At 53.8% G+C, this 26,515-nt stretch overlaps 1 protein-coding gene across 1 annotated transcript in view; it reads left to right on the top strand.

Moving 5' to 3' along the window:
- Nucleotides 1-26,515, top strand: part of LOC140430273 (anoctamin-9-like) — a 630,447-nt gene that overhangs the window by 585,614 nt on the left and 18,318 nt on the right. The window contains exons 22-23 of the mRNA XM_072517696.1: nt 13,585-13,678; nt 14,397-14,509. Of these exons, the coding sequence (XP_072373797.1) occupies nt 13,585-13,678; nt 14,397-14,509 (207 nt within the window). The remainder of the gene's footprint in view (nt 1-13,584; nt 13,679-14,396; nt 14,510-26,515) is intronic.

Consider the following 26,515-nt stretch of genomic DNA (forward strand, 5'->3'; position numbering starts at 1 on the left):
CTTTGCAAGTTACATTGGAAGTCCAACCCCAGGAGTGTAGCCGCACAGAGGTGCGGCAGGACATAAAGGCGGAAATTGTTGCATTTCCTGCCTTGGACAGTGAGGTTTGCTAGGCAAAACCCCTTTATCTCAACCGAGTGTGACCCGGAGGCCAGGGAGATTCGTTGGTTTACAGGGTGGGTAACAAGTGAACAGCACCTTACCGTGTTGGGGTGTATAAAACTCTCCGTGCTCCCAGAGTCGATCAGGCAAGACGTCTCGTGGCCGTTGATGAAGATCGTCGTCGTTGCTGTTGCGAGTGTCCGAGGTCGATTTTGGTCCAACGTCACCGAGGCCAGATGGAGCAGTTGTGGGTTGTGATCGGGCAGCATGTAGTCGGCTGTGCTGGGGGCCTGGGGCCCCATCCAAGATGGCGTCTCCCATGGATCGCACATGGAGGTCGGGGATGTACAAAATGGCGGCGGGGTTGGACAAAATGGCGGCGCCCATCCATCCAGCGTGGTGTCCGAGGGGCAAGATGGCCGCATCCGTGGGTCGGGCGTGGTCCTCGGATAGGGGGGGTGGCGGTGAGTGCTGGCCGCCTGGGGCCCAAAGGGAAGGTTGCCGCGGCGGTCCGGAGACGTTGGAGACCGCGGCCACGGCTCGTGCTTGGCAGACCCCCACGAAATGGCCCTTCTTGCCGCACCCTTTGCAGGTGGAGGTGTGGGCTGGGCAGCGCTGGCGGGTGTGTTTCGCCTGCCCGCAGAAGAAGCAACGGGGCCCAACGGAGCTAGCGGGCCATCTTACAGCGCAGGCCTGCGGGGACACGGGGAAGGACAGTGGGGCAGCCGCTGCGGGATGCCATGCAGCCCAGGGGGTCGCCGCGCGGTTGGATGCATAGGACTGCGCTTTTCTGGAGGCAACATCCATGGACCCTGCCAGGCCCGTGCCTCTCTCAGTCCCAGGGCGTCCTCTTCTAAAAGTCTTTGTCGGATCTCTGAAGAGCTCATACCTGCTATGAAGGCATCCCGGATTAGAAGTTCCGTGTGCTCGCTGCCCGAAACTTGAGGGCAGCCACAGTTTCTACCCAGCACCAATAGCGCACGGTAGAAGTCCTCCAGCGATTCTCCGGGGCTTTGTCATCTAGTTGCAAGCAGGTGACGTGCGTAGACCTGGTTTACAGGGCATATATAAAGTCCTTTTAACAGTTCAATCGCATCATCATAGTCCTCCGCCTCCTCGATGAGGGAGAAGATTCCAGGGCTTACTCTCGAGTGTAGGAGATGCAGGTTCTGTTCTCCTGAGGGGGTGCCTCCGGCTGTCTCGAGGTAGCCTTTAAAGCACCCCAGCCAGTGCTGAAAAATCGCAGCCGAGTTCTCCGCATGGGGGCTGAGTTGTAGACACTCCGACTTGATTCGGAGATCCATTCTTTCAGCTCAAGAGTAGTCTATTAAATTGATGCACGATCAATTAGACTCGAAGACGAGGTTGTATCATAACTGAAGGCTTTAATAGACTAGATCTGTTCCCCAGCAGCTTCGGTACATAATGAGGGCTGCTGGCTTTGGCATCTGTTCTTATACCCCACCTGTCAGGGTGGAGCCTCATACCACACAGCCAATGGTAAGCTGCTAGGTTTACCCAATGGTCCACAGCCACTCAGGTACCGCAATACCTGATACTACAGTGGTGCAACTCTTTTTTATTATAAGGTTAACTATATTAACATACTTGAACTGTGGGTAAATGCAATGCCAGCTTTAACTGTTTACCCTTGCCTAGTCCTAACCAGGTGATGCACTGAGCATATGGTGAATGTCTGTGTTGCAGGCTGCGAGCTCTGTGCTCCGAGCTAGCTGACACTAGAAAGAGCGGGAACTCTCCCGTGCCCTGTCTTTATAGTGCGTGTGCTCTCACTGGTGATTGGCTGCGGTGTTGTGTATGCTGATTGGTCCCACTGCATGTCCATCAGTGTGTGTGCCTGCACCATGATATACTGGTGTATATTATGACATCCCCCTTTTATATAAAGAATATGTGCCTGCATGACAATAAATATTGTGTAGTGAATGTACCTGACTATGTGTGTGCATGTTATTTACATGACTATGTACATGAGGCTAATCTATTTACACGGGAAAGTGCCTGGTGCCGAGAAATAGGGTGTCACACCAACAACGAAATGAGCATTATATACCAACTACTGGAACGATGAAACAGGATAACAGAACAGATCAAAGAGTCCAACATCGTAAAATTCATAAGTCAAGTCTCTGAGGTGGGCGACGAATTCTGGTTGAATGCCTCAAGGGTGGGTCAGGAGCCACCGGCTGAGGAACGGGCTGAGCCACGGCAGAGTGAGGAAGATGCAGAGTATTCGGAATCTCCACATATTCGTAGTTGGGGACAACAGGAGGGCGTGGCACCAGTGGAGGATCACATAGCGAGCATGGAACGAGACGAAGGGCACGCCGATTGCGGTGGCGAATGGAACCATCTGGCAGACGAACCAGGAACGAGCGGGGAGACACCTGCCGAAGAACCACAGCAGTTGCAGACCAGCCACCCTCCGGAAGATGGATGCGGATGTTGTCATCCGGCGCCAGAGCAGGGAGATCAGTCGCCCGAGCGTCATGCGCCGCCTTGTGTTGTGCACGAGACTGTTGCATCCGCTGAAGGACCGGAACGTAGTCGAGGCCTGGGACATGAATGGACGGCACCGTGGTCCTGAGGATGTGACCCATGAGCAGCTGGGCTGGTGACAGTCTCTTGGAGAGTGGGGCCGAACGATAGACCAGCAAAGCGAGGTAGAAGTCGGATCCTGCATCGGCAGCCTTGCAGAGGAGCCGTTTGACGATGTGGACGCCCTTTTCCGCTTTGCCATTGGATTGGGGGTGCAGGGGACTGGATGCACATGCACAAAGTTGTACCTCCTGGCAAAGTAGGACCATTGCTGGCTCGCGAAGCAGGGGCCATTGTCCGACATCACAGTGAGTGGGATGCCGTGACGAGCAAAGGTCTCCTTGCAGGCACGGATGACCGCCGATGATGTGATGTTGTGCAGGCGTATGATCTCCGGGTAGTATGAAAAATAGTCTACAATCAGAACATAGTCCCTGCCGAGCGCATGGAACAGGTCAACGCCTACCTTAGACCAAGGGGACATGACCAACTCATGGGGCTGTAGGGTCTCACGTGGTTGGGCCGGCTGGAACCGCTGACAGGTGGGGCAGTTGAGCACTGTGTTGGCGATGTCCTCATTGATGCCGGGCCAGTACACAGCCTCTCGGGCCCTGCGTCGGCACTTCTCCACGCTAAGATGGCCCTTGTGTAGCTGTTCCAAAACGAGCTGGCGCATGCTGTGCGGGATCACGATGCGGTCCAGCTTCAGGAGGACACCATCGACAACTGCCAGATCGTCTCTGATATTGTAGAACTGCGGGCATTGGCCCTTGAGCCACCCGTCCGTCATGTGGCGCATGACACGCTGTAGTAGGGGGTCAGCCGCAGTTTCGCGGCGAATGTGGATAAGGCGTTCATCCGTGGCCGGCAGATTAGAGGCCGTGAAGGCCACATGGGCGTCAACCTGGCAGACGAACCCCTCTGGGTTACACAGGGTGTTGACCGTCCTGGATAGAGTGTCGGCTATGATCAGGTCCTTGCCCGTGGTGTATAGGAGCTGGAAATCGTACCGCCAGAGTTTAAGCAGAATGCGCTGGAGGCAAGGGGTCATATCATTCAGGTCTTTTTGTATAATGTTGACCAACGGGCGATGGTCGGTCTCGACAGTGAATTGGGGGAGGCCGTACGCGTAATCATGAAATTTGTCGACCCCAGTTAACAGGCGCTGGCACTCCTTTTCGATCTGCGCGAAGCGCTGTTCCGTGGGGATCATGGCACGTGACGCATATGCAACGGGGGCCCATGATGAGGCCTCATCGTGTTGCAGGAGCACCGCCCCAATGCCGGATTGGCTTTTTTGTTTCCTTCGTGGGGTCAAAAAATGCCAATACCGGGGCCGTGGTAAGCTTGGTCTTAAGCTACTCCCATTCGCGCTCGTGGGCGGGAAGCCATTGGAAGTCTGTCATCTTCCTGACCAGGTTCCGGAGAGCTGTGGTATGGGAGGCGAGGTTGGGGATGAACTTCCCCAGGAAGTTGACCATGCCCAGAAATCGGAGGACCGCCTTCTTATCCGCTGGCTTCTGCATGGCCGTGATGGCTGCCACCTTGTCCGCATCCGGCCGCACACCCAACCGGGAGATGTGGTCCCCTAGGAACTTGAGTTCCATCTGGCCGAAGGAACATTTGGCTCTGTTGAGGCGAAGGCCTTGGTCCCGTATTCGTTTGAAAATGCGCTGGAGGCGACTGATCTGCTCCTGCGGGGTGGTGGACCAAATGATGATGTCGTCAACATAGACGCGCACACCCTCAATGCCCTCCATCATTTGCACCATGATCCGGTGGAATACCTCTGATGCCAATATGATCCCAAACGGCATCCTGTTGTAGCAGTATCTGCCAAACGGGGTATTAAAGGTACACAGCTTTCTGCTGGACCTGTCCAATTGAACTTGCCAGAATCCTTTCGAGGCGTCAAGTTTGGTGAAGATGTTGGCCCGAGCCATCTCGCACGTGATCTCCTCGCGCTTGGGGATAGGGTAATGCTCCCTCATTATGTTACGATTCAGATCCTTTGGGTCAATGCAGATCCGGAGCTCGCCGGAGGGCTTCTTTACGGACCATGGAACCGACCCAGTCGGTTGGTTCCGTCACTCTGGGGAGCACTCCTTGAATCTGGAGGTCCTGCAGCTGCTGCTTGAGGCGGTGCTTGAGGGGTGCTAGGACTCTGCGAGGTGCATGAACCACAGGCATGGCGTCTTGTTTGAGCAGGATTTTGTAAGTGTATGGAAGCATGCCTTTGAAAACGTCGCAGTGCTGGTCGATGATGGCATTGAGTTGAGCCCTGAAGTCCGCATCCTGGAAGGCAGACGTGTCATCGGGAGAGAGAGAGTGTACTCGTTGAACGAGGTTTAGGAGTTTGCACGCCTGTGCGCCAAGCACAGAGTCCTTCGAGGAGCCCACAATCTCAAAGGGAAGGATGGCTTTTCGTGAGTTCTGCGTCACTTCGAGGTGGCATGAACCGGTAGCAGGAATGACGTTGCCATTGTAGTCCACTAGTTGGCAGGTTGACGGAAGAATGGTTGGTTTAACCCCAAGGGTCTGAAAGGCTGACCACGCTAGGAGATTAGCGGAAGCACCAGTGTCCAGGCGGAATCGTATCTGGGATCGGTTGACCGTCAGGGTGGCACACCACTCGTCGTCTGGATCAATGCTGTGCACCGATGAGCGGCTGGTGGTTTTGATTCGGGGACAGCCTGTTCTTTGTTATAACAGCGACTGGTAAAAAGGCTCCCTCGGGTCCTCAGTGTCACTGGTCTGCGGGAAGTCGGAATCGGACTCGGTTTGGGGGTAGGTAACTGCTTGTTGCAGGGTACTTCGGAGGTTTATTTCATTTCCTGGTTCCTGTTGACCCTTGCCTAGTCCCAACCAGGTGATGCACTCAGCACATGGTGAATGTCTGTGTTGCAGGCTGTGAGCTCTGTGCTCCGAGCTGGCTGATACTAGAAAGAGCGGGAACTCTCCTGTCCCCTGTCTTTATAGTGTGTGTGCTCTCACTGGTGATTGGCTGCGGTGTTGTGTATGCTGATTATACCCACTGCATGTCCATCAGTGTGTGTGTGTCTGCACCATGATATACTGGTGTATATTATGACACCCTTCATGTCCAGGAGAAGTGTCCACACATGCCACCTGCTATAGGCCCCCCTGACCCATAAAGCGTGTGGCTCACAATGCCCTCTGTTTGTCCCCCCAGGAGAAGATAGCCCATAATAAATGGGATGAGGGGCAGAGTCTCAGACATTCGAGTGCTCACTGCCTATGAGGAATGGGCCCTGGAAATCGCAGGGTTACCAGAGGAGGGACCAGTCACTGACAGCATGGTTGGCCTATGCCAGAGAGGTGTGGATCCACTGTCCCTTCGCCCAGATGACCTGTCTCCAGTGTGTAGTTCACGTCAGACAAAATGATCCTTCCCTCTCACTGACCAGGGGCTGGATTTTCCCAAAATGAGGCTAAGTGTTGATGTCGTCGTGAAAACCGTGGAGTTTCACAACGGCGTCATCGGGTCCACAGGTGGAGCGATTCAACCGCTCCCAAGGGGCTAGCACGGGCACATCGTGAGACGCCCGAAAGACCGGCTGCCGATTCGCCGGTTCCGTGATCAGCACGACGCCGCGGCTGCACTTAATAATTCTCCCCCCGATACACACAGCGTCGCAGATAAGATGGCCGCACGGAGAGCAGTGCCGCGATTCTGGGACGGTGAACTCAAGAGCCTCCTGGACGCCGTGGAGGAGAGGAGGCTGGTGTTGTTCCCCGGGCTCGGACGGAGGTCAGCAGGCACCATAGTTCGCCGTGCCTGGGCAAAGGTGGCAGGCGCCGTCAGCGCTGTCAGCGAGGTGGCCCAGATTGCAGACCAGTGCAGGAAAGAGCTGCACGGCATCCTCAGGGCACTGTGCCCCTGGCACAAACCAACCTGCCCCACAAACATGTGACCCAACCCCCCCCGTCCACCAGGGGTCGGTCGGACCCCCCACCCTGACCCACATGGCTGCACCCACCCATGACAGCCACAATGGCCGAGTGTCCTGGGCAGAGTTGCCATAGAGACCCAACCCCTGGGCTGCATGCGTTGGACCGCCTAACATTGTTGCTGTTTGTGTTTTCCCTCCACACCTCCCCAGGACAAGGCTGCGCATAACGCCGGGAGCAGAAGAAGACCGGAGGGGGACCGGAAGACCTGCGCCCTTCACCGTGCCCAAGCAGAGGGCACTAGACATTGTCAGCGGGCCGGAGGAGAGGGGTGTCACCGATGCGGAGGTCGGAGGCGCGCCACCAAGTGAAACCACTTGCCTGGTTGCGGGTCCTCATGCCATATGTGTGCCTGCCCAACCCCCCTCACCCCACCCCCCCCCCACCCCCCAACCCCCACACCAACACCCCCCTCACCCCACACCCCAACACCCCCTCACCCCAACACCCTCCTCACACCACACACCAACACCCCCTCACCCCACACCCCAACAGACCTTACGCCTCACCCCCGTCCGGCTGTCTAACCATACATGCTGTCTTGTGCCGAACAGGACCAGCCGGCGATGGGCCCGGCCTATCCGAGGCCCCCAGCCAGTGCCAGGGCCGGTGCCCCCCAGAAAACCAAGCACCACCGGGGAGAGCAGCCCTCTGCCCGTGACGGGCAAGGATACCACGACCCAGGGGACAAACATTCAGGGAACAGACACACAGGGGACAGACACACAGGGGACCATGACCCAGGGGACACCCAGACACGGGACATACACACACGGGACAAACACACAGGGGACAGACACACAGGGGACAAACACAAAGGACAGACACACAGGGGACAGACACACTGGAGACCATGACCCAGGGGAAGACACACACGACCCAGGGGACAGACACACACGGGACAAACAAACAGGGAACAGAAACATAGGGGACAGACACACAGGGGAAAGACATACAGGGGACAGACACACACGGGACAGACACACAGGGGACACACACACATGGGACAAACACACAGGGGACAGAAACACAGAGGACAGACACACAGGGGACAGACACACTGGTGACCACGACCCAGGGGACAGACACACACGGACCAAACACACAGGGGACAGACACACAGGAGACCACGACCCAGGGGACAACCAGACACGGGACAGACACACGGGACAAACACACGGGACAGACACACAGGGGACAGACACACTGGAGACCACGACCCAGGGGACAGACACACACGGACCAAACACACAGGGGACAGACACACAGGAGACCATGACCCAGATGACAACCACACAGGGGACAGACACACAGGAGACCACGACCCAGGGGACAGACACACAGGGGACCACGACCCAGGAGACCCCGGACTTTGGGTTGTTGAGGACATCGACTTTCCATCACTGCTATCTCCAACACCATCCACCATCTCAGAGACTATCACCTCGGTTAGGCTATTTCGTGAGGCGGCTTCTGGGACACTCACTGGTGCACAGCACACAGCCGCTCCGGTTCAGCAGGGGGAGGTAGGAGCAGCTGAGAGGCTGGTCTGTCGAAGGGCAGCCGGCCTCAGCACCCAGCTCCCGCCCAGACGGGTCCCGGGAAGATCTATTCCCACACATAGTGCAGGTGCAGGCAGAGACCCAGGGTCTACAGGAGGGGATGTTGGCCAGCTTACAGCACCTGCAGACACAGGTGGAGTAGTCCAACCACCTGCAGGAGCAGGGAGTGGGGCCAGTTTTGCGTGCCACCCAGGCCGAAACCGCACGGGTGGCGTCCGCGGTGGAGGCAATGGGGGCGACGATGTCGGACATGGGTCGGGTTTCGCAAGGCCTGGGGCATTCTGTGCAGGTGGAACCTGTGACCCAAGGCAGGGCTACCCACTCACAGGCAACCATGTGCCAGAGCCAGCTGCAGATTGCAGCGGCGCTCCTCAGTGTGGCCCAGTAACAGCAGGCTATTGCTGAGAGCATCGGCGCCATTGCCCAGGTGCTGGATGGCGTCGCACAGGCCCAGAGGGAGGTGGCGCAGTCCCAGACGGAGATGGCCCACTCCCTGTGCTCGATGGTCGCTAACATACCATTGGGCACCCCGAGGGAGGAGAAGGTGCTGGGTTCGTGCCGGTGACTCCTGCAGGGGAGGTCCTGGAACAGCGCAGCACCTTGGACAACCCCCTCCAGTCCCTGGTGCATCTGGTGGGCAGCGGGCAGAACAGGGCGGCACCACACCACCAGGGATGTCCGAGGAGCAGCCGGGCCCATCCAGGCCGGGCCGCCCCAGGAGACGTGCAACAACGGGAGCCCTCGTCACAAGGCAGGGGTCACAGCAGTCTGCCTCCACTCCTGCTGTACTGTCTGGGGAATCACCTAGGCGTAGTGATAGAAAGTTAGACACCAGTTAAGTTGGCACGGATACAAGGCACAGTTTCGTTATAGGGGCTAGGGCACAGACTGTATATACCTCTTCACATTAAGCACCTGTTAACATCGTTGAAACCTGCCTCTGTGCTCTGTCTGATGGGTGTGTAGGTGGGGCGGTCAGTGATGGCCTCTCGGGGTGAGGGGTGGTGGATGAGTGAGGCCCAGAAGGTGGACCGTGCAGCACCCCCGCCCCAACCGTCCCCATCACCCCATCCCCAGCGATTCGACAGGGCCATGTGATGGACGGGCCAGCTCGCATGCAGGGATCACCCAGGTGGAAGGTGCTACTGTGGGCATGAGTCAGACATTGTCTAACGACGTGGAGCACGGAGCTCATCGCAGAGCGAGCTGTCATCATCCTCCATCCCATGGACCAGACCTGCTGCCACTGCCAACCAAGTGCCCCTGGCTCGTAGTGCTGCAGGTGTATATACAGAGGGGGGGGGGGGGGGGGGGGTGCATGCGGGTAGTTTGGTGTGTGGGAGGTGAGGCTGTTCGGTGGAGTGGGAGGTGAGGGTGTCTGGTGGTGAAGGCGTGTGGTATTGTAGTGTCCGTGCCCCTGCCCTGCAACCTCCCTCCCCCCTGGTTGGTGAAACGTGTGAAAACTAATGTGTACCATGCTCTTTGGCCCTGCTGATAGCGTAGTGCAACCTCCCGTGCCAGGCCAGCCCCCATGTCTCGCTCATTGACCCCTTACTCCTCATCCTCCAGCACATCGCCCCTCTGCTGGGCTATATTGTGGAGGGCGCAGCAGACCACAACGATGTGGCCGACCCTCCTTGCCTCGTACTGGAGGCCCCCTCCAGAGCGGTCCAGGCACCTGAAGCGTATCTTCAGCACCTCAACCACACCCCTGGTCGCACAATGGGCATCATTGTAGCAGGTCTTCGCAGCGGTCTCTGGCCTCCGTATAGGTGTTATCAGCCACAAACGCAATGGGTAACCCCTGTCGCGTAGCAACCAGCCCCGCAGCCGGGGGAGGGGGGGCGTCCATCGAAAATGCTGGGGATCACAGATTGTGCAAACACAAACGAGTCATGCACACTTTCTGGGTATCGGGCGCAGACGTGCACGATCCTCATCTGATGGTCACAGACCACCTGAATGTTCATGGAGTGGTACCCCTTACAGTTGGTGAACAGCGGCCTGCTATCCGCCGGTGGCCATAGGGCGACGTGCACCCATCGATGACCCCCTGGATCCGGGCCATCCTGGCAACGGCAGCAAACCCCACTGCCCGGGCACCCTGGCGGACGTGGTCCACAGGGAACTGGATGTATAACGGTCCGCCAGAGCAGACAGTATGTCCGTCAGGGCGCAGATGCATCTGTGCGCCGATGCCTGTGAGGTGCCGGACAGGTCCCCACTCGACGATTGGAACGCCGCCACCAAGGAGACAACTGCGGTCTCCAGTACTTCCAACACCCCTCTCCTCTTGGCACCTTAAGGGCAACGGGCAGAACAGGATGGTACAGCACGCCAGTGGCACCAGTAAGTTAGAGGAGGCACCCCCCCCCCCCCCCACAGCTCCAGGTCCTCCAACGGACATGCACTAAGGGCATCTAGGGTCACAGGACGTGGAAGGCAGCAGGCTGCCTCCACCTATGATGTGCATCCTGGGGACTCACCTAGACGTAGGCCATGGAAGACTAAGAAGCGTGAGGAGCACTGAGTGGGCACTGGTGGGATCACTATCTGTAGCTAGCTGGGTTCGAAACAGTCACAGTAAAACGTTCACTATTAAAACGTCACACCTCTGTCATGTGAGATTGCATTTAAGAAATGGGTGTTTATAAATAGGTATGTATATAAATATCTGTAGTGAGAGTACCTTTAAGAAATGGGTGTTTACTACTGCAGTGATGTCAGAGAGTGGGTGGAGCTGGGCTGTCTGTCAGCTTTTTACTTTCATTTTAGACTGTTTGCTGCAGGGTGTGTTTTAGTTTCGTTTTCAGTGTGGGAGCTGAAGCCAGACAGAGCAGCTGTACTATTGATCTCTCTGCCATCAAAAGACTATCTCTTGATCATTTGGTGAATTCAGAATTATAAATGTTTTCAATAGTGACTTTAACCTGATGTGCTTCTGATAAAGGTTTTGTTTTTAAGTCGTATGAATGTTAAAAAGGAAAGCTTAAAGGATTACTTAGTGTTGTATTCTTTGTGGGTTGTATTTGAATTAATGGTTGCTAAGATGTTCACTGTATGTTTTGAAAGATTAACTTGAGTTCATAGAATAAACATTGTTTTGCTTTTAAAAAATACTTTTCCATTTCTACTGTACTGCACCTGTAGAGTGGGCCCTGTGCTCCCCATACAACAATCTATTCAAAGTTGTGGGTCAGATGAACTCCATGATACACTTTGGGGTTCTCTAAAACCTGGCCCATAACACCTCACGCATGTGAAGCCACTGTCACGTTAATTTTCACAAGGGGTGATGTAATGGGGGGTGGGGGTGGGGAATGCAGGGGCAGGGGGGAGGGAGGGAAAACGGGATGGGAGTGAGGCAAATGAGGGGGTTTTGAGCTGATGGAAACATTCTCGTCCTGGGAGAATCTGGACACGACAATGAGGGCTTCCCTGGTCCTCCTCGCAATTTGGACCCTTGCCGCCGTCTATCCTCCATTCTCTGGCTCCTCCTTGGGCCCATCCTCCAGTCCCTCCTGGACCCCTCCTCCTCAGACAAGACCGCATGCCCCTCCTCCTGCTCCTCTTCCAGCATGTTGCCCCACTGCTGTGCCATATTGTGGAGGGCACAGCATACCACCTAAAGCAAGAGGGCCTCTGGGGGGTGTACTGCAGGACACCACCAGAACGGTCCAAGCATTGGAACTGCATTTTTATCAGGTCGATACACTGCTCAATAACAGCACGGGTGGCAATGTGAGCCTCATTATAACAGGTCTCCGCCCCGGTCTCAGCCTCTGCACCGACGGCGTCATCAGCCATGACCTCAGCGGGTACCCCTTGTCCACCACGAGCCAACCCGTCATCTGGTGTGGTCCTTGACGACACCGGGAATCTCCGAGTGCCTCAGCGTGTAACTCCCAGGGTAGCGGGCACACATATGCATGATTCGGTGGTGGTGGTCGCACATGATCTGAACAGTCAGGGATGGAACCCTTTCCTGTTAATATTAGTACGAAGTCTTACAACACCAGGTTAAAGTCCAACAGGTTTGTTTCGATGTCACTAAACCCTGTTGGACTTTAACCTGGTGTTGTAAGACTTCGTACTGTGCTCACCCCAGTCCAACGCCGGCATCTCCACATTATGTTAATATTAGGGCACTCCTGATTCTCCGGTGACATTGACCGCTCCGTGGACCTGGGGCATCCCAGCGATGACAGCAAATTCTGTAGCCCAAGCACCTTGGTGGGCCGGATCCAGCTGGAAGGTGATATCTTTGGATGCCTGGGCATACAGATCATCCATAACCTCCCAGGTGTGCTTGTGGACGGAAGATTCGGAAATGCCAAACAGATCCCTGCTCGAGTCTTGGAATGACCCGGTGGCATAAAAGGTCAGGATTGCAGTGAGCTTCACAGCCACCGGGAGCGAGTGTCCTCCATGGGGTGCCAAGTCTGCAAGGGCGTGGCACATGTGCCGCATTGTCTCCCTGCTGAGACGTAGTCTTCTACGATACATGGTGTCCATCAGCTCATTGAATGACCAATGACGCATGTACACTTTGAACCATTACTGTCCTCCCTTTTGGGTCCCTCCTCAGCTTGATGCGCAGCCGGATCTTCAGGGTGTACGTCTGCCATCTCTGGTATCTGCCTGTCTCGGCTGCCACAAGCAATGTGAGCGCAGCCTCCGCGGGATCCACGACAACAAACATCATTTTATGTGGAAGGAATTGGAGGAGAGAGACCAACAATTAATTAGGGTTTCCACCTCGGAACCTCAAATCCCCGAAGCCTCGCCCACCCTTGCATGTCCCCTTTCTCTCAGAGTGCTATCCAGCGAGCCAGTTGTGCTGGCAAACTTTACTCTGAACACACCCCCAGCCACACCAGGAGCCCCTAGACCCCAGACCTCTACCAGGACCATTAGGGATTATATGCTCAGCTGCCCTCTGCTCATCCACACATTTACCCTTTGGTCATGAGAAGTGACCATGAGAAGTGGTCATAAGAAGCCGTGCTCGTAAGAAGCCGTGCTCGTCTGACTGTTGGCAGCTGCCTCTATGGTGACAAGGCTCCTAGAGTTCAGGCAACTGTTAAGGCATCAAGGTTTGCTTGCAATGGAATGCACTCATCATCCTCTGAGATATGGCATGTGTGCCCTCGAGGAGGCATTTGAGAGTTGAGGAGTGTGAGGCTATCACAACTAACAAGGCTAAACCCTCATTTGAAATGGACTCACAGTCAAATGGAGTGAATTTCAGGATAGAAGCTGCAGCAGGGTTCTGTGGTAGACTTGTGCTAGACCAGAGATGTCCTGAATATATAATGCTTGCTTTATACTTCCGACTGCATCAGGTTTACAAGTTTTGAGTTTATTCATGAATTGTGTTTCATCCCAGGTATCGTGACTACAGAAATGAACACAACCAAAGGCATACTAGCCAATTCTGGCACATTCTTGCTGCTCGTTTGGCCTGCCTTCTTTTATTTGAGGTGAGTAATAGCTCTCTTCTCTACAGTGCAGTTACACTGTGTTGAATACCAAGGCCCTAAGTTTCACTACCACATTTGCTCTGCTGGGACCTAAAGACAAAGCAACTGGGCTGGATTCTCCGATTTTGGGGCTATGTCCAGAGGATCCATGGCGTTTTACGTGGGAAAAATCGGCGCGGCTGCAGCATCGATCCTCCGACCGGTTAGGGGCTAGCAGCCGCGCCATGTAAAACGCACGGCCTTCCCGATGTAAATACCTGGAGAATTGCCGGGTCCATGGCCGCGCATGCGCATGCGATGACCTGCAGCGGTCCCGCCTTACAACATGGCCTGGGCTGTGCCTGGACCCGACCTCCCAGATAGGCACCCCCTCACCACCCCGGGACCGGGCCATCCCCCACCAAATCCCCCAGTTCTCATCGAAGCCCCCCAGCCAGCAGCATGGCTCCTGTCTGACTGTTGGCGGCGCTGGACATAGTCTACAGCCGCCACGCTGGGCTCCCAACAGCTGAGACCATGAGTCAACCGCGCAGTCAAGAGCACTGGGGGCGGGCTTTCAGGTAACGTCCTGAGGCCGTCTCAATGGCGTGTGGCGTGCTCCTCGACGATGCTGTTTTGTTAATTACTTAGTTTACAAACTAAGTAATTATATGATAGGGCAGTTGGTTCTACAAAGTAAGGTTATCAAATTAAACAACGGTTTCCATTTCTGTTTTAGAATATTGCTGTTTGCATCAAGTACCTTGCATCTTGGTTCATCCCTGATGTGCCAGCATCAGTCCGAAATGAAAATCTGGAAAAAACATACTACCGATTAAGGGAGGAGCTCAGGTAAGTTTTTGTTGATACGGAGATGCTATGAAATCTAGGGTTCTAGAATTACATTATTAGATAGCATATAACCATAACATTGAGAAAACAGCCTTGTCTGATTATTCGGGTGATTCAAGCAGACTTTGAGTTGGGCACCCTTGGCCATTGATCTGACTGTGGCAAAAGTGTGGTGTAATCACGGAGGTATTGGAGTTCTTCCCACCTTCCGCCCCATTACCCCCCCAATAAATGCACCACTCCACAAACACTGCGGAGGTATCGCTGGCACTTCCCATCCCCCACCCTAATGTTTGCTCTCTCCTGCCCCCCCCCCACACCCCCACACACACATAATTGCAATCCCCCTCCTCAAATGGGGCTCTCACTAGACATTGCCTCTGGCACTACCGCCGGCACATGTTGGCACTGCCAGTTTCGCACTGTATCAAACTGGCAATGCCAACAAGGCAGTACCAACCTGTGCCAGGGACTGGGGGAGCTATACTTACCTCTGTGGCCCCCAAGGGACCTCCTCAACTTCTTCTCGTCTGGCCAAACGTGTTGTAAACCTTGCTGATATGACATCATGTATATTTAGTGAGGAGGGATCATAAGGCAGTCATTTTGCATGCAGCAAGATCTTCAGCATAATTCTCCGATGTGGTCAGTGGTGGGGGATGCTGAATTCAGCATAAGGCCTAATAATTTTGTTTTTCCGCTGGATCTTCCTCTGGTGCCTGCCATGGCTGATCAGAAAACATGCTGGAGGCTGGAGTGAAACTAATTTGCCTCCGGCGAATCAGATGCCGATGAAGGCTAACCATCAACCCTAAATTCTCCGCGGTACCAGCGGGAAAACATTTGGGAAATGTAGTATGTAGATATCAGGATTCACCTGAACAATGCTAGGGTTGTCTCCAGAGTTCTAGACGGAGGGTGCTGGAAACCATGGACCGTGGAACATCACAGCAGTGAATGACAGGAGCATCTACAGGTGGGCCTTCCAGATTTGGCGTCCTGGTTAGCACTGCTGTCTCACAGTGGCAGGGGCCCAGGTCCAAATCTACCCTCGGGCGACACAGTGGTTAGCACTCCTGCCTCACAGCTCCAGGGTCCCAGGTTCAATTCTGGCCTTGGGTGACTGTGTGGAGTTTGCACATTCTTCCCATGTCTGCGTAGGTTTCCTCCGGGTGCTTCGGTTTCCTCCCACAGTCCAAAGATGTGCAGGTTAGGTAGATTGGCCATGCTAACTTGCCCCTTAGTGTCCAACGGTTAGGTCTGGTTACAGGGATAGGACTGGGGATTGGGAATAGGTCAAGTCGTCTTTCGAAGGGTCAGTGCAGACTCGATGGGCCGAATGGCCTCCTCCTGTATTGTAGGGATTCTATGGAGGAAGGTCCAACTTCCAGCCTCAGAGTGCTCCTGGAAATCCATCTTCATTTTCAGGAGGTCCATCTTCTTTCTTCAATAGTGGGTCAGTGGTGTTGGGTGCTTTTCCAATATGGCACCCAGGTAGGATGGCAGGATACGCGTCATCAGGCCTGCCTTGCCTTGGAAAAACTCAAAATCCCTGGGTGCCTAATGAATGAGGTCAGGGCCAGAAGATTTCCCACCAGCTTCCGGAATGGGAAACACTTCGGGCTGGATTTTCTGTTTCTGAGACGAAGTGCCGACGCCAATGGAGAATCCGTGGACTTTCACGACAGAAAATTTGGCGCCACACCTGCACCGATTCTGCTACTATTAATGGGCTAGCACCGGTGCCACGTGGAACACAATCAATTCTAATGAAAAACGGTGCCGGATTGCCGGGTCCGTGATTGACACTCAGGAGGCTGACAAACCGCAGGCGTACAGAAACGATTTTCCCCACACACACACCATCCCAGTGTAGCCACATAAAATGGCTGATTCCCGATTAGAATGGTCAAACCCCAATTTAAAATGGCAAACGGAAGAGGCTGATGGGAAAATCAGCCAACAGGACTCAAACGGACAGCTGCAGGTAAAACAGTGTATTCGCCTCTGGGGAAGTCAGTCCAGACCGATACCTGCAGCCATCAACATCACAACAATCCAGCCATCTGCATTTTAATCAGCCATCCCCGGGAACAATTGCTACAAATTAGCAATTGAAAGGCGACCCAGACCTTTCGGCGCCAGAAGGGGCTAACACAAAGAAAGGTAAACGACCACCCCCCGATCAAGGAATCACCCCATTATTGGAGCATATCAAACCAAGTGATTGGGACCAGGTCCAATCACTTGGAACCAGGTACGAGGTCCACCCCGAGAGGCGGGAAGCCCCTGGGGACTATAAGAATAGGGACCAAGTTCAACTCGACCCTTCTCTTCCTGCTCGCAACCTTCGAGACCCTTCTACAAGAAACTGTAAGTGTTACTCCAGCGATCGCTACCAGATAGGCGCTCCTGACTATCGACTTGTACCAGCTTTTGAATCCCGCAGGCTCAGACCCAATTCGAAAGACCATTCGTTTCCCTGACCTGGTGGGCCACTTCCAAAGTTAAGTATTGGCCTTTAGTGGTAGGTAGTAGTCTAGAAGTAGGATTATTGTATAAGTATTAATTGCTGTATATAATAAATGAGCGTTGATTTAACGCTTACTAAGCGGTGTGTTGCATTATGAATCATTACTTGGACTTGAACCACGTGGCGGTATCAGAAAGATACCTGGCGACTCATGAGCAAAGGTGACAGAATAAGAATAAAGTAAACTAAGGCTAAAACGAGCAACATTTTGGCGACTCTGGTGGGACCCGATCTAGAAGTGGAAAACCACTCCGGGAGAACCCAAGAAATTTGAATTAGAAACCCAATTGGAAACAGAAAACCACAAGTGTTCAAGCGGTTCTGATTAATAGTCATAATTCGGAAGTGTGTGTATGCATGTGTAACTAACAGGGCTATAAGGTAAAACTGATAGGTTTTTGTTGCGTCAAAACTGTCGGAAGTCTGTATTTTTGGAAATTAGCGCAAGCCGTACCCGCATCTACGACACCGCCTTAGCCCCCTGTTCCAAATTTAAACGAAGCAAGCGGATAGGAAAGATGGCCATGCAGGCAGTGCAGCGCCACATGAACCCTGAGGAATTTGCGGTCGGATCGACCAGCAGCCGTAGAGTGGGACAGTGTCCCATTTGGGAAGAGGAAATCCGGAAATATCTCATGGGCAAAGGATGGCCCATGTGGAATGATTTCTGCGATAATAACAAATCAGGTTCCGGAAGTATAGGGCATACTTGGTGGTTAGGTGGATTGGCCATGATAAATTGCCCTTAGTGTCCAAAATTGCCCTTAGTGTTGGGTGGGGTTACTGGGTTGTGGGGATAGGGTGGAGGTGTTGACCTTGGGTAGGGTGCTCTTTCCAAGAGCCGGTGCAGACTCGATGGGTAGGGTGCTCTTTCCAAGAGCCGGTGCAGACTCGATGGGCTGAATGGCCTCCTTCTGCACTGTAAATTCTATGATAATCTATGATTGGTGGGAGAACATGAGTGAGATACATAACAAGAGCTTAGCGAAAGCTCGCAAGCCGATGGCAATCGTGTCCTGTTTGGCACAGTTGCGAGGCACAGAGGAGGTTGTCAAGACGCTCCGCAAAGAATCAGAGGGCATACATCGGATGAGTAAAGTCGATGTATGCAAGGTTGAGAAAGAAAATTTAGAGTTAAGAAGGAAATTGGCAGCAAAGGATGAAGAGGTGGCTGACGCCAAACGGGGTCACCAGTCTTGTCTGGCGCATTTAAGCAGTTTCCAATCCCAGTATGAAAAGGCCTATCAGGACACGCAGCGTGCAGTCCTGGTAAGGAAAGAAGCAGAAAAGCAGGTGGAGATGCTACAGAAACAATGTAGTGATCTCAAGGCAGCCTTGAGAGCGCTCCACGCTGCCACCACAGAACAAAGACAGAGCACAATAGACCATGCAAATTCCCGGAAACAGATTGCAGACCTGCAATCACTGCTTTCTGTCCAGAAAGGATTTCAGGAAACCTTTGGGGAAAAGTTAGACCAGGAAGACGGCCCTGATTGGGAAGAGTTACAAGAAACAGCACAGAGATATGTTCAGGGAACATGTGCGCAGGGAAAGCCCCAAAGGAGAAAAGCACCCCAACCCCCCACACAGCAGGTAGTTCAGGCTCCAATGAACCCTGTAACCACCCACCGCACAGCCACATCGGACGAGGCGGAATTTCTATATTCCACCCCTCTAACAGTGACCCAATTGCGGGACGCAATGCAAAGATCACACCGTTCCTCCCCGCCGCAGACCCCCACCATTTCTTTGCCACCGTCAAAAATCAGGCGAACATGTACGGCCTGGATGAGAGAGAGCATGTAAAGCTCATGGTTCTAAGTTTAGATCCATCGGTAGCAGCAGCCCTTCCCGACCCACAGAATGTAGGAGGAGGCACTCTTGCAGAAATGCATACCACGATCCTGGATGCGATCGGGTATAACCGGGGTGACCCCGTAGATGGCCTCAATAAGTGTAGGCAGAAGAAGTCTGAACACCCCACAGCGTTCGCAGGACGCCTGTGGATTCACTTCGCAGCTGTTTTTGGAGACGTAGACCGTGCCCATTTGTCCCCAGACAATATGGCCAAATGGATGGCACCCTTATCTCCCATGCCACAGATGCAGGACAGAATGCCTGTAATAGTTATGATTCCTCAGAAGAGGCCCATAATGAGAAGTGGGTGGTTAAAAGATTGTCCCGCGTTTGGGAGCAGTCTGTTCAGAATAAACCCACCGCTAAAACCACCGAGGAAAAGCAAACCGCCGCAGACATGCAGGCAGTAAAAGCAACCCATCACAACCCCGCCTGGGTAAATGAGGGAAAGAACAGCCCCCCACCCAAATCACAAGAATGTTACAACTGCGGACAGTTGGGACATTTTGCAAAAGAGTACAATGGCCCCCAAAAGCCACAGAGAGCCCAACAGACGGGAACTCTGATTAAGAAAAAGGCAGAGCCCATCCATAGCGTTAGCGCCCGTTCGGATCAGACGGACTTGACCGGAACGGACTGAAGGTGTACGGGCTCCCCCAGTTGGGTCTGCGACACCCTTTGGGATAGGTCAGGACGACCCGTAGTCGCAGCAAAAATTCGGGGACAGCCGATCGAATTTCTTTGGGACACAGGAGGGTCCCGCACCACCATAAATTCCTCCACTCTATTTCAAAAAGACACGTGGCCCACTACAGCCACTATCACCCTCAGCGGCTTTACAGGCCACTCACAGCAGGGACACATCACAGCCTCTGTACCCATTCAAATTGGTAACATAACCACAAAACACCTCGTAGTTTTAGTCGACCTGCCCCACACAGCAGAACACATTCTGGGAATCGACTTTATGAATTCCCACCACCTGTCCTTCGATCCAGTCAACCAGTATGTCTGGAAGATGGCGAAATCCGCTAGAGCCCCCGCAACGCTCAACATAAGGGACTACATGAACAAAATTAGCGCAGTAGGCGAATTTTGGTTCAACCCGACCACGCTTAGTACGGACAAGCAGGTTAGGGCAGTCCTGCAAAAGAACAGGGCAGCATTCGCGACCCACAAGCACGACTGTGGACGGATGACTGGCTCCGTACAAGTAACAGGACCTGATCCTAGACCCCAGAAACAGTACGGATTAACGACCAGTTAAGACCCGTAGCTTACGCCTCCCGACTTTTAGATGCTGTGGAGCAGGGATTTTCAGCCTGTGAGAGGCACCTGCTCGCAGTTTTCTGGGCAGTCCAGTACTTTTCCTACATTACCGGACTGAACCCCATCACCATTCTGACCGAACACACCCCCACCCAACTTTTACTGGACGGACGACTCAAGGACGGTACCGTCAGCCAAATACGAGCAGCTAGATGGACCCTTCTCTTGCAGGGACGGGACATCACAGTGAAACGGACAAGGACACACACCTACTTAGCGGACAATTTACAGTACCCCGGAACCCCCCATGAATGTGAGATTACCTCTCCACACCATAACACAGGCCACTTCATAGCTAAAACACCCCCCAGAAAGATAGGAAATTCATCTCAGAGCCCCCCGCACACAGACACGTGTGAACCCATTAAGATTTTTAAAAAAATATATATTTTATTGAAAATTTTTTCTAAACAACATTTTTCCCTCTTACAAAACAAACGGAACGATAACAAAATAGAAATGTTTAACTTTTTAACAATACACAAGTAACAAAACCCCATTATCTAGTGACCTATACTAAACTAACCCCCCCCCCCCTCCCCCCTCCACCCCCCCTTCCCCCTGGGTTGCTGCTGCTGGTCATCTGTCTTCCCTCTAACGTTCCCTTAGGTAGTCGAGAAATGGCTGCCACCGCCTGGTGAACCCTTGAGCCGATCCTCTCAGGGCAAACTTTATCTGCTCCAGTTTAATAAACCCCGCCATATTGTTTACCCAGGCCTCCAGTCCGGGGGGTTTCGCCTCCTTCCACATAAGTAGGATCCTGCGCCGGGCTACTAGGGACGCAAAGGCCACAACATCGGCCTCTTTCGCCTCCTGCACTCCCGGCTCTTCCGCAACTCCAAATAGGGCTAACCCCCAGCTTGGTTTGACCCGGGCATTCACCACCTGCGAGATCACTCCCGTCACTCCCTTCCAATATCCTTCCAGTGCCGGGCATGCCCAAAACATATGTGCGTGGTTTGCCGGGCTCCCGCCACACCTCCCACATCTGTTCTCCACTCCAAAGAACCTGCTCAATCTTGCCCCCGTTATGTGTGCTCTATGTAGCACCTTAAATTGAATCAGGCTAAGCCTGGCGCATGAGGAAGAGGAGTTTACCCTGCTTAGGGCATCAGCCCACATACCCTCTTCTATCTCCTCCCCTAATTCTTCTTCCCACTTTCCCTTTAGTTCTCCCACCGACTCCTCCCCCTCTTCCCTCATCTCTCTGTAAATCTCTGACACCTTGCCCTCTCCGACCCACACCCCTGAAAGCACCCTGTCCTGTATCCCCTGTGTCGGGAGCAACAGAAATTCCCTCACCTGTTGTCTAGTAAACGCCCTCACCTGCATATATCTCAAGAAATTTCCCCGGGGTAACTTATACTTTTCCTCCAATGCTCCGAAGCTCGCAAAAGTCCCATCTATGAATAAATCTCCCACTTTCCTAATTCCCAACTGGTACCAGCTCTGAAATCCTCCATCCATTGTTCCTGGGGCGAACCTATGGTTGTTCCTGATAGGGGACCCCACCAGGGCTCCCCACACCCCTCTCTGTCGCCTCCACTGTCCCCATATGTTCAGTGTTGCCGCCACCACCGGGTTCGTGGTATACTTTTTAGGTGAAAGCGGTAGCGGTGCCATCACCAGCGCCTCTAAACTCGTCCCTTTACAGGACTTTCTCTCCAGTCTTTTCCACGCCGCTCCCTCACCCTCCATCATCCATCTACGTATCATTGCCACATTGGCGGCCCAATAATAATCTCCCAAGTTCGGTAGTGCCAGTCCTCCTCTATCCCTACTATGCTGAAGGAACCCCCTCCTTACTCTCGGAACTTTCCCTGCCCACACAAAGCTCGTGATGCTCCTATCTATTTTATTAAAAAAGGTCCTGGTGATTAATATAGGGAGACATTGAAATACAAATAAGAACCTCGGGAGGACCATCATCTTAATTGCTTGCACCCTGCCCGCCAGCGATAAAGGCTGCATGTCCCACCTCTTGAAGTCCTCCTCCATTTGTTCTACCAGCCATGTCAAATTAAGTCTGTGCAAGGTTCCCGAGCTCCTAGAGATCTGAATCCCCAGGTATCGGAAGTTTCTTTCCACTTTCCTTAGCGGTAAGCCTTCTATCTCTCTATTCTGGTCCCCTGGATGTATCACAAAAAAATCACTCTTCCCCATGTTTAGCCTATACCCCGAGAATTCCCTCTATCATCCCCCCCGCTGGGTCCGACATGTATAGCAATAGGTCATCCGCGTATAAGGAGACTCGATGTTCTTCTCCCCCTCTAATCACCCCTCTCCATTTCCTGGAGTCTCTCAACGCCATGGCCAGAGGTTCAATTGCCAACGCAAACAACAATGGAGACAGCGGGCATCCCTGTCTTGTTCCCCTATATAATCGGAAATACTCCGATCTATGTCGACCTGTAACTATGCTTGCCGTTGGTGCCCCATAAAGAAGTCTAACCCAGCGAATAAACCCGTTCCCAAACCCAAACCTCCTTAACACTTCCCATAAATACTCCCACTCCACCCTATCAAATGCCTTCTCTGCGTCCATTGCCGCCACTATCTCTGCCACCCCCTCCACTGGGGGCATCAATATCACCCCTAATAGTCGTCGCACGTTAACATTCAGTTGTCTCCCTTTTACGAACCCTGTCTGGTCTTCGTGCACCACCCCCGGGGCACAGTCCTCTATCCTCGATGCCAGTACCTTTGCCAGCAACTTGGCGTCCACGTTCAATAGTGAAATAGGTCTATAGGACCCGCACTGCAACGGATCTTTGTCTCTCTTCAAAATTAGCGATATCGTCGCCTCCGACATCGTCGGGGGGAGAGTCCCCCTTCCCTGGCCTCATTGAACGTCCTCGCCATCAACGGGGCCAACAAGTCCACATATTTTCTGTAGTATTCCACCGGGAACCCGTCCAGCCCCGGAGCCTTCCCTGCCTGCATGCTTCCCAGTCCCTTAACAACCTCATCCACCTCAATCGGCGCCCCCAGGCCTGCCACCTCCCGCTCCTCCACTTTCGGGAACCTCAATTGGTCCAGGAACCGCCGCATCCCCTCCTCTCCCCCTGGGGGTTGAGACCTATACAGTTCCTCATAAAAGGTCTTAAACACCTCATTTATCTTTCCTGGCCTTCGCACAGTGTCTCCCCTTTCATCCCTAATTCCTCCTATCTCCCTCGCTGCTGCCCTCTTTCGCAGTTGGTGCGCCAACAGGCGACTAGCCTTTTCCCCATATTCGTACCTCCTCCCCTGTGCCTTCCTCCACAGTACCTCCGCCTTTCTGGTGGTCAGAAGGTCAAACTCGGTCTGAAGTCGTCTCCTCTCCCTGTACAGCTCCTCCTCCGGGGTCTCTGCAAATTCCCTGTCCACCCTTAAAATTTCCCCCAGTAATCTATCCCTTTCCTTGGCCTCTGTTTTCCTTTTGTGGGCCCCAATAGAGATCAGCTCTCCTCTGACCACCGCTTTTAGTGCTTCCCAGACCACTCCCACAGGAACCTCGCCGTCGTCATTGACCTCCAGGTATCTCTCAAAACACCCCCTCACTCTTGCACACACTCCCTCATCCGCCATCAGTCCCACATCTAATCACCAGAGTGTTCTCTGCTCCCTGTCCTCTCCTACTTCCAGGTCCACCCAATGTGGGGCATGATCCGAAACCGCAATGGCTGAGTATTCAGCTTCTTCCACCCTAGAGATCAACGACCTTCCTAAAACAAAAAAATCTAACCGGGAGTACACTTTATGGACATGGGAGAAGAAGGAATACTCCCTAGCCCTAGGTCTTAGAAATCGCCATGGATCCACTCCCCCCATTTGGTCCATAAACCCCTTAAGTACCTTGGCCGCTGCCGGCCTTCTTCCAGTCCTTGAGCTGGATCTATCTAGCCCCGGGTCCAGCACCGTATTGAAGTCCCCTCCTAAAATCAAATTTCCTGCCTCCAGGTCTGGTATACGCCCCAGCATCCGTCTCATGAATCCCGCATCGTCCCAATTTGGGGCATACACATTAACCAACACGACCTCCATTCCCTCCAGCCTACCACTCACCATTACATATCTACCTCCGCTATCTGCTACGATGTTCTTTGCTTCAAATGCTACCCGTTTCCCCACCAAAATGGCCACCCCTCTGTTCTTTGCGTCCAGTCCTGAGTGGAATACCTGTCCCACCCATCCTTTCCTTAGCCTATCTTGGTCCGCCACCTTTAGGTGCGTCTCTTGGAGCATAGTCACGTCTGCCCTTAGTCTTTTCAAATGCGCGAGCGCTCGGGCCCTTTTTATCGGTCCATTCAGGCCTCTCACGTTCCACGTGATCAGCCTCACTAGGGGGCTACCTGCCCCCCTCCCGTGTCGACTAGCCATTACCTTCTCTAGGCCAGTCCCATATCCCGCCTCCGCGCTCCCGCTCGCTCCCCCAGCGTCGCGCACCGTCCCCGACCACCCACTCTTTAGCCATTCCCTTTTGGATTTCCGCAGCAGCAACCCAGTTGTCCCCTCCCCCCCCCCCCGCTAGATCCCTATCTAGCTTGATTGCTCCCCCCATATCGCTTCCGTAAGTCAGCTGACTTCAACTGACCCCGGCTACTCCTGCTCACTCCTCGACCCCCCCCGGTGTGAGGGAACTCCCATCCGCCTTGCGCCTGTTTTCCCGCCTTATTCTTTCTGGCGCGGGAACATCCATTTACCTGACCCGCCTCTTATGGCGCAGCTCCCTTTCCCCTCCCCCTCCCCTTCCCCATTCTCCGCCTATGTCCCGTCTTTCCCCCCTCACCGGCGCCCACATTTCCCCAGAGTCTCCCCCCTTCCCTGTTTACTTCTCGATTAACTTTCACCATAACATTAACAAAACAATAACAATAACAATTCCCTGCAGCATCAGTCCCTCAGTTCCGGTCCAGTTTCTCTTCTTGAATAAAGGTCCATGCTTCCTCCGCCGTCTCGAAGTAATAGTGTCTCTCCTGATACGTGACCCATAGTCTTGCCGGCTGCAGCATCCCAAACTTCACCTTCTTTTTGTGCAAAACCTCTTTGGCTCGGTTGAAGCTCGCCCTCCTTCTCGCCACCTCCGCACTCCAATCCTGGTATATCCGTACCACCGCATTCTCCCATCTGCTACTCCGCACCTTTTTAGCTCATCTCAGGACCTCTTCTCTGACCTTAAGGCGGTAGAATCGCACGATTATCGCCCTCGGTGGTTCTCCCGCTTTTGGTCTTCTCGCCGGGATCCGACCTGCCCATTCCACCTCCATGGGGCCCGCAGGGGCCTCAGCACCCATCAGTGAGCTCAGCATCTTACTTGCGTACGCTCCACAGTCCACTCCTTCCACACCCTCAGGGAGACCTAGTATCCTAAGGTTCTTCCTTCGCGCTCCGTTTTCAAGGGCCTCGATCCTTTCAGCACACTTTTTATGAAGTGCCTCGTGTGTCTGAGTCTGAACCGCCAGGCCCAGGACCTCGTCCTCAATACCTGACACCTTCTGCTCCACCACGCGAAGCTCAGTCTCCTGGGTCTTTAAAGTCTCCTTAAGCCCCTCAATTGCCTGTAGCATCGGGGTCAGTACCTCCTTCTTCAGCAGGTCCACGCACCGTCTCACGACCTCGTCCTGCTCAGGCCCCCATGTCGCCTGCGATTTCTCCGCCGCCATTTTGTCTTCCACTCCCTCTGACCTTATGGTTGAAGTTTCTTCAGGCTGCAGCCGCCGCCGCCGGTTTTTTCCTTCGTCATTCGGGGGGGACTCCCTTCCCACACACCCCACACCGGGTTGCTTGGCCGAAAAAATCCCCGTTGGGGCTCTTAAAAGAGCCCGCAGGTCCATCGGAGCTGGAGCCGCCGAAACGTGCGGCTAGCTCATCCTCACCGCAACCGGAAGTCCCATTAAGATTTATGTGGATGGATCTTCCACAGTCTTAGTTGGGCAGCGCGTAACAGGTTGCGGGATTTATGTCGAGGACGCGCAATGACGCGCCCTCGAGTAATTAGCATTGAAACTACCCGGACACTTAGGCGCGCAGGCAGCAGAGCTCGCGGCCATCGCATACATAGTAGATCCCCCAGATTCCTTCCCCAGCCCAGCAGACATATACTCAGACAGCCTCTATGCCTGTAACAGCCTTACAGAATTTCTGCCCCTGTGGGAAGCAAGAGGATTTGTTTCCGCAGATGGGAAACCCCTCCCCTCAGCCCCATTACTCCGCCATATTTTAAAGAAAGCCCAGAACAGGACTTTTGGGATCATAAAAGTCCGCAGCCACCATTGTTCCTCCCCCCCTGGAAATGTAAAAGCTGA

This window comes from Scyliorhinus torazame, chromosome 10 (genome assembly GCF_047496885.1).
Source record: "Scyliorhinus torazame isolate Kashiwa2021f chromosome 10, sScyTor2.1, whole genome shotgun sequence".
Lineage (NCBI taxonomy): Eukaryota > Metazoa > Chordata > Chondrichthyes > Carcharhiniformes > Scyliorhinidae > Scyliorhinus > Scyliorhinus torazame.